Here is an 8123-nt window from a genome sequence, read left to right on the forward strand (position 1 = left end):
AAACATGGATAACTCTTTCCAGCAGTAAGACAATCTGTCCAGCAAGACGAAAATAAAAAGAAGATTATTAACTTTATAGCTGCAATGATAAACACAAAAAGAACGTGCTTACAATCTCTGGAGCTTAGGGAGCCCTGAGAAGTTTGAAGGGATGGATCCATTAAGAAAGTTGTTGGAAAGGTCACTGCACAAATACCAAGTCAAGAAGCAGCAAAATTAAAGGCCTCATGTAATTTTTATGTCAAACCTACGTGCTAGTCGTAGTAAAATAGTCTTTAGAACATAAACACGGTTTCTATACTAGCAGTTTACGACAATGTATGAAAATTGCTTTGGAACATACATGGTAGTAATATTATTTGAAAGTTTGTTTGACGGTATGGATCCTGTCAACTGGTTCCAGCTAAGATCTCTGAAATATCAAAATCATTATACAGTCAGATTCTAACCAAAAAAACAAACTTTGCAAAGTAAAAGGAAGCCACAAAAATTTTCCACCTGCATGTAAAGTCATAAATAAAGGTAGAAGTGACACTTACAAGTAGCCAAGTTGGGGTATTCCACTAAGATCTGGGACAGTTCCTTGTAAGCTGCAGTTCCTCAAACTCCTGATAGACCAAAATAAACCGTTCTAATAGCTATTATATCTCTAGACACTCCAACTTTACAAAACCATTGATGGCCTTAAGCAGTTAATTGACAATTGCAACATGCACTCATGCATGCAGGAACACGCGTGCTCACACAGACACATACATGCACTAACTTGAACCAAAAAATTGAACAATGCTGCAATTACTAATTGTTATTTCGAAAAATAAGTTTCACATAATTTCTGCAACAAGCCAGATTATGTATAAATGAATGCAGATGACATTTACTCAAACTACAGCAGGCCATTCATAATTCATGACCATATAGAGTGCCTGACAAGTCAAAACCATTAATGAGTACCTTAAAGAGACAAAGCAATGCATTTTTACAAATAAAGTGAAAATGGAAACCAAGCAAAGTTAAACTTCCAAATGTCCTTCGACCAGTTATGGCAGCAGGGAAGTAGCACAAATGCGAGGAAGACCTCAATGTTTCCAGAATTATGTACACATTGTTCACTGTAATAAATTATAAGAAGCACTGGCCAGTGAGAAGCCAGTAGCTCAAAGGAAAATGAACTTACAATTTCAATAGTTTAGTCATATTGCTGTAAGAAGATGGAATTGAACTCCCACTGAAGTTATTACCATCTAGTTGACTGCAAAACAGTTTGAAAAGAAAATTCATTAGACACAAAATGAATGTTTAAGTTTTAAATATAGGAAAACACAATAAGCACATGTAGAGATGTAAATAATTAAGATGCCATTCTTATTTTCATTTTCCCATGAACTTAAGCATTGTGCCAACCATAGGGCAAATACTCTAGAAACATTGATTACAGAAACTGATGCTATTTGTATTAGGGGAACTAAACATGGTCCTATGTCTTGAACCATGAATTAAATTGAGAGATGTGTAGAGTCCTGAAATGCTATTTCAGAGCTGAGTAACTAGCAGATGCAGACCTAGAAAAAATGGGTGACTGATATTGCCAAAAGGACCTTTTGCTCATATGCTTGGCAGAATAAGGTCATCCATCCTTGACATTGACATACAAACTTGACTTCCTGAATTAAATACTAGTGAGTCCAGGTTAAGCATAATGGCCGTTCTAGTTTAAAAAGGGGTCAACCTGCCAACTAATTCATTAAATGACCAAGCTTGGTTTAACGAATGTGACAAAGATGGCAGGATCACTAATTCCATCAGTTTTTCATTTATTTTTTAAAATTAGCAGCAGCATCTAATATAGCAATCATAGTTCACAATTTAAGTGGAACTTCAAAACTATGCAAATAGAAGATGGTACATACAGAATGAGTAAATTTGGAAGCTTTGACAACTCTGAAGGAAGATAGCCAGATAGGTTATTGTTGTCCAACAACCTGTGAGTCACAAGTTACAATGTCCATAAGAAACATCAAAAGAGAGTTCAGTAAAGATAATATATAACCATTTTAATCACAACAATCCATGCAAACATGTGAGCAAAAACAGAATCAGAAGCTGATGGAACTTACAGGTGAAGAAGTGCTGGTAATCTGGACAACTCAGGCGGAATTTGTCCACTTAGTGAATTGTTGTTCATGTGGCTGAAGGGGAATATCGAGGTAAAATAGTTAATATAACTTATTTCCAACTAAATGACTATTTAACCAAGTTCTACTCACAAATGTTTTGTTTTGTTCAAGAACGCAAATGATTTAGGTATCGGTCCTGATATCTTGTTCTGATCAATCTGAATTCTGTTCAAGTTAGGAAGATAGCCGATCTCTTCAGGTAGAGAACCAGATAGTTTGTTACCATTTACGAGCCTGCAACAGAGCATCACAGCACTTACATATAAGTCAAGATTATGTTACAAGATAAAAAAGCATGGCAATATGACAGTCATACTCACGACAACCATGACAAAGAAGTCAGCTTTAAAAGACATGTTCAGTTAGCAAATTTAGTTGCTATTCTTAACAGGAGATGCCAATGTTGCATATTTCAAATGACAAGATTTACATTAACCCTTAAGAATTAAGGGTCCAATACGATATTTAATTCTTCGTGAGATATAAAACTAAGGAACATAGATCAACTCCATAGATTCCATCTTTGTCTAGTTATCATTGTTTTCACAAGTTTTCAGTAAAAGAACTGTACTATTTCCTAGTCTAGTTTTGACAGGCTTGAAATTTTGAAGTTTAACACTCTAAAGCAAACCTCAATGTTAGTATGAATACTTAGTTATTCTGAGGAACATTTGAAATATCATTTACTGAAGTAAAGAAAGGAAGCTACTTATATCTTGAAAAATTCAGCATGCCTTTAACCATTTTCCAGATTCAGATCGAGGGCTTTCCTACAGAAATTCGGAAGCGTTTGGGTTTTCAATAAAAACATTGGCTCCAGTGACTCCATGATAACAAGACCCCATGTTAGTAATTCACAAAGACACCCTTTTTTGTAGGAAATGCAAAAGAAAGAAATTTCTTTTATTACTCAAAAAATGTAAAAAAATAATAATAATTTTCCCGTTCAACATGAATGCACGAATTATTATATTAGTACAGATTAAAAGCACTCCTGTTAAGTAAAAGAAGGCTTGTCTCAAGAATCAATAACTTATTCACGTTTTGTTCTTACAGAGGTAGCAACTAGGGTATCAAGTCACGGGTCATCATGCCTGTGGGCAAGTGGCAGTCTGTATGACTGCCTAAAAAGTGGCGATCCATTGTGATGATTCACATCTTGCAGATGACCCATAATGGCCATACTGACAGAATCAAAGATCAGCTGCCCAAAGGCAACCCACCACTGCAGTGAGGAATGTCGTAGTCACCTCACGTGCCACATGCCAGCATTTTGTCAATATGGAATGTGTTGGCCAGTATGTACTATATTGTCGTAGTTCATAACCCTATGTCCAAAATCTGGTTGCCTTGTACTCATGAGAGCACACACAAGATCTGAGAAATTTTAATAAAGTTTCTACTTTTTGGGGTTTGCATCAAATAAAACTCTCAAACACCATGATGCATCTTGACCTTCTTAATTCTGTAATTATCTTACTTTTTCCCATTTCAACTTTAAAACTTTAGACTAAAATCAAAATTCAAATAGTCTGACACAACTAAGAACCAGACTAATTTCGAGCCTTATTTCCGAAAGAATATTTAAGTAGGAATCTGCAGTTCTGCATATATTCCACTGATCAAAATTTTCTTTAACATTATGACTCGCACCTTATAAAAGAAGAAAGCATGACATTATGACTTGCACCTTATAAAAGAAGAAAGCATGCTCTGGTATTTCAATGAGGGATAATTCTATGGAGCTTCATCCAACTAAACTAACCTAAAAGTCAAAACCAAATATTAGCCTTCATTCGTCCATTCATTCACTTGCATATTCATCTTAGAATTTTTCAATCATAATAATTTGCTAGTTTCTCTAAGAAATACCTGAAAGCAACATAATGAAGAATTAAAATAACCTAGTCAAGCAATCAGAGGCATAATCTGCATTCATATTAATATCCTATAGTCCTTATCAACAAATATTATTTTCCTAAAGTAACACAAATGTAAATGCTTGTGTTTAAACACTAACTTTTCCAAATCATATATTTATAAGCTTAACCAGTCATACTATAGTCTAGCCTTGTTTCTCTAATGAGACAAGTAAATTGGTTTGCATAGTTATAGCACTTGAGTGACAAAGTTGATGCTTCCACACTAATAATCTAATATTTGTGAGCCCTGAAGCAAAGATGGATGATTATTCTAGACTCTAAATCACCTCATGAAGCATGGATATGATGTCATAGAGTAAAAACCACAATTTGCTGAGCGTGAGATATAGTATATATGTGGATTATGCTGTCCAATCAAGTAACATTTCTATGTGCTTAAACTACGGTTTCAACTTACAAGAGTTCCAGAGAAGTAATCTTGCCAATTTCCTTTGGTATGCTTCCGTTTATGCTATTCCACATAACATCCCTTCAAAAAGAATAAAATTCAATCAGACACCTCAAATTAACTGCACTTGTTCATAGTCAAAAACTTAAAAAATAACAGTATCCAACTATTAACCTCAAAATTTTCACTTACAATATTTTCATATAAGATAGATTACCAAGCTCAGGAGCTAAGTTTCCTGACAGATTCATCCTTATAAGCTGCCTGAGGAGAGAAAACTCATGGTAAAACTTTGAAATGTAAAAAGAATATGCCAGATGCTATATTAATTTTTTGTAGGTATCACATTTCAACAGCTTGACTGGAGTAGATCCTCTATGCAAGTCTTATTCAACAATTGCCAAAGATATGGTTTACCCGAGACTTTATCTACTAATATAGATTCAAAAGAAAATAATATATCAAAAGCAACAAACAGATGTCACTTTAGAAAGAAATGGTTTATTAAGCATAATCTGTCTGTACAACTTTTCATCACACATGCTGCACCTTCTTTTTTTACTTCATATGTGCTTCCATAATAATCAACTATCAGAGTATCATGTTGTCTATGAATTCTCCCTGTTTGCCAAAATTATTCTAAAAATAAATTCTACATATATGTTCATTGTACTATCCTCATCTTTAGCTATTTAGATAACTGAACAGAACTGATATCCAAGGAATTTACCAAAGATGGATTAGCATAATTTCTTTATTTCTTCAAAAAAATACTCAAGCTTAACAGATGTAACCAGAGATTCTGTAACAGATCCCAATTTAACAGGGCAATATGTAGAGTTAGTTTTCTTTAGAGTTTAGACAACAAGCAAGATGGAGCATGCTGCTACACAAGTCTCAGTGTTACAGTAGTTGAGTATAGATAATATGATTGTAGTCAAGGTTTTGCAACATGTCAGATCCATCAAATAACTCCATTCTTAGGGGGGCATCATGGGGTTAATATAGAAGATCCATACAGAACATGAAGAAGATTGCTCCAACTGGTGAAGGAAGTACTTTCTCAACTAATTTTAGGCCCCATGGAAACCAAATGCAATTGCTGCAAAAGTTCCTCTAGACAAGGAAACAGTCAAGGGAAAAGAGAAAACTTTTGACTAAGGGATTTGTCTTATCTAATAGGTATAATTGAATCAATGAGCCAATAAGGTTAGATTGTCCTTGTTCAAAGCCACATCTCGCAGATATGAAAGTTAAAGAAAAAAGAACTCTGAGCTATAGTGCTTCTCAAGTAAGTTATGTACTTTATCAGAGATATAGCCCACCACTTAATTACTCTTAATGTTTGCCTTGTTCTAAATAGTAAGTACTTCAGCAGAGTACGTACATGACAAATCAAAATGACGTACTGACCATTGTTTTACTAATTCAGAGAAAAGTGGAACCACATAACTGTAGCTATTAATAAATATGTCTAAAATTACAATGTATCATAAAAAAGGAATACTTAGAAAATCAAGAAATATTTATTGACCAAGGAAAGAACTGCAAAAGGATGTCAAATTAATTCGTCGCTCCATGCAACAAGTGACCTTTTTGTTGTACAAACATTCACAAGAACTTGCAGAAATGAAACTTTAAAAGAAAAGGAATAAAGGATCATAAGCTTTGGTCATACAGTTCTTGTACATGCAGGTAACCGTCATTTAATGTAGAATTATAACAAAGAACCCCGGTCCAATTTGTCATGCATGGATCTCCACTTTCCCAATTCTTGAGTTTTCTCAAAGGATCTACTAAACTGCTTCCAATGGCCTTCAATGCACTAACTGCGTACAATGTAGACGATTTATTAAAAATATCCATAAAGAAATAAGTGATAGAGCATATGAAAAATTATCACATGCAAATATGTAATAACACCTGTAACTTCCACTTTCAGATCTCAGAAGCCAAGGTAGATTTATATAAGAAAAATAAAGACGAGTCTTCATGTGCTTTTAAGAGAAACTTATTAAGGTCATATTCCTAAAAATCTATCCCGTGCATAGACTTAAAATGTCCATGCCTCCATGGTCTATTCACACCTGGATTTAACTATTCTTCCAACATAATCTGTCCTTGAAATATCAAGAGAAAGCTAAGCGTAACATTAAAAAGTCAGAAAAGGATCTCAAACAAAGTTATTTAACATTTCAACTACTAATAAGTTTTAAAGAAAAAAAAATTGGTTTAGTAGGATACTAGGATCTGCATGTATAAAAAATTAAAAACATCTGTTGACAGAAAGTTTTATACTTTAAACCACGACAAAATGAATCCAGCTTATCACATTCCCAGACAATGTCAAAATTTCAACTTTGTTCAAGAGAAAAATATGCACCTTCAAAATATTCAGTACCAAAATCATATGGTGCCAAAAGAGGCCCTAGAGTCCTTTTCCCTCTTCTAAGGATTAAAATTTGGCATTTGCTAAATAATAAAGAGAACAGCCAAACTGAAACATGGTAGTATAGCATAAATTTAGCATCCAAAAATTCACCTTCTGATGGATCAGTGATTTGTGCTCTAGTGAGCTGCAAATGATAAGAAGATAATACAGCAAGAACGGCCAAAAATAATGCATGCTTATACACCCACATCCCGGGGGCAATATCGAAAGCAACTTTATATATTCAGTGATGGAATTTCTCTGCTGACAAAAATCCACCTCCTGCCAAAGTAAAGCATGACAATCTGTTCTAAAATATTCAAGAATGACATTACAAATTAAAAATTATCAATTATGCCACAAATGTACTGTTGCAAAAGCCAAACAAGTCTAAAGTTCTCAAAGAAGGTGCTCCGGAACATGTTCAAGTTGGCAAAAGCTAAGTTTCGATGAAAAAAATTTACATACTCATCAAGTCAGCGCTTGCTGGACAAGAAATTCTTCTACATATTAAAATGCCCAGCAATCTGACATAACATAAATCACATATTTATTTAATAAGCAGAAATCGCTCATCTAAAACTCATGATGCCGTTACCCTGAACCTTTTTTTTTTTGGTTAAAACAAAAATAACTTAAACCCACCCAGGTAACTACATTAAAAACCCCAAGAACTCAGGCAAAAAGACAAACAACTCAAATCAAGAAAATCTACGAACTCACGTGATCAAATTTTGATGAAAACTCTATACCACTTGATGAAAAGGACGGCAGTTAATTGAAACCCCTGCTAAAAATATAAGCATTCTCGATCCCAGTAACACATAGAAACGAAGAAAACTACAGACTAGTACATCAAGTAACCCAAGAAACTCGGGAAAACAAAACAGAGCGCATGAATATATCAAGAACTCGAGGTACTTACGACCCTCGAACTCCTCGAACTTCGTGAAGCGCTCAAGAACCGGGATCTTGGGACAAGAAACAACAAATAAACTCTAGAAAAGAAGCGGATTGGCGGTGGATCGAGACGACGAGGTCGCGAACGCGATGGCTTCTGTGAGGATCGATTGACCCGGTCGGAAAGAGACATCCTCTTCTGCGACCAGATATTTGTCCGCTCTATGAGCGAAGCGCGACTGACTTCTTTGGTAGTTTGGTTGGTGGATTTTGGCGATACTTTT

The 8123-nt window shown here is 34.8% G+C and overlaps 1 protein-coding gene across 2 annotated transcripts in view; it reads right to left on the bottom strand.

The window, feature by feature from the left end:
- The window catches only part of LOC140764160 (probable LRR receptor-like serine/threonine-protein kinase At1g06840), a 34323-nt gene extending 26200 nt beyond the window's left edge, over window positions 1-8123 (bottom strand). Inside the window, exons 1-12 of one of the 2 annotated variants that reach the window (XM_073102563.1) lie at window positions 7865-8123; window positions 7051-7221; window positions 6187-6337; window positions 4701-4772; window positions 4518-4589; window positions 2268-2411; window positions 2118-2189; window positions 1911-1982; window positions 1178-1252; window positions 540-608; window positions 344-412; window positions 113-184 (exon numbers count right to left, since the gene is read on the bottom strand). In XM_073102563.1, coding sequence (XP_072958664.1) covers window positions 113-184; window positions 344-412; window positions 540-608; window positions 1178-1252; window positions 1911-1982; window positions 2118-2189; window positions 2268-2411; window positions 4518-4589; window positions 4701-4772; window positions 6187-6337; window positions 7051-7150 — 968 coding nt within the window. In that variant the 5' untranslated portion in view covers window positions 7151-7221; window positions 7865-8123. Of the gene's footprint in view, window positions 1-112; window positions 185-343; window positions 413-539; window positions 609-1177; window positions 1253-1910; window positions 1983-2117; window positions 2190-2267; window positions 2412-4517; window positions 4590-4700; window positions 4773-6186; window positions 6338-7050; window positions 7222-7662; window positions 7806-7864 lie in introns of those variants that run through there. The other variant, XM_073102565.1, reaches the window with a different exon arrangement.

This window comes from Typha angustifolia, chromosome 8 (assembly GCF_048772165.1).
Source record: "Typha angustifolia cultivar Huaian chromosome 8, ASM4877216v1, whole genome shotgun sequence".
Lineage (NCBI taxonomy): Eukaryota > Viridiplantae > Streptophyta > Magnoliopsida > Poales > Typhaceae > Typha > Typha angustifolia.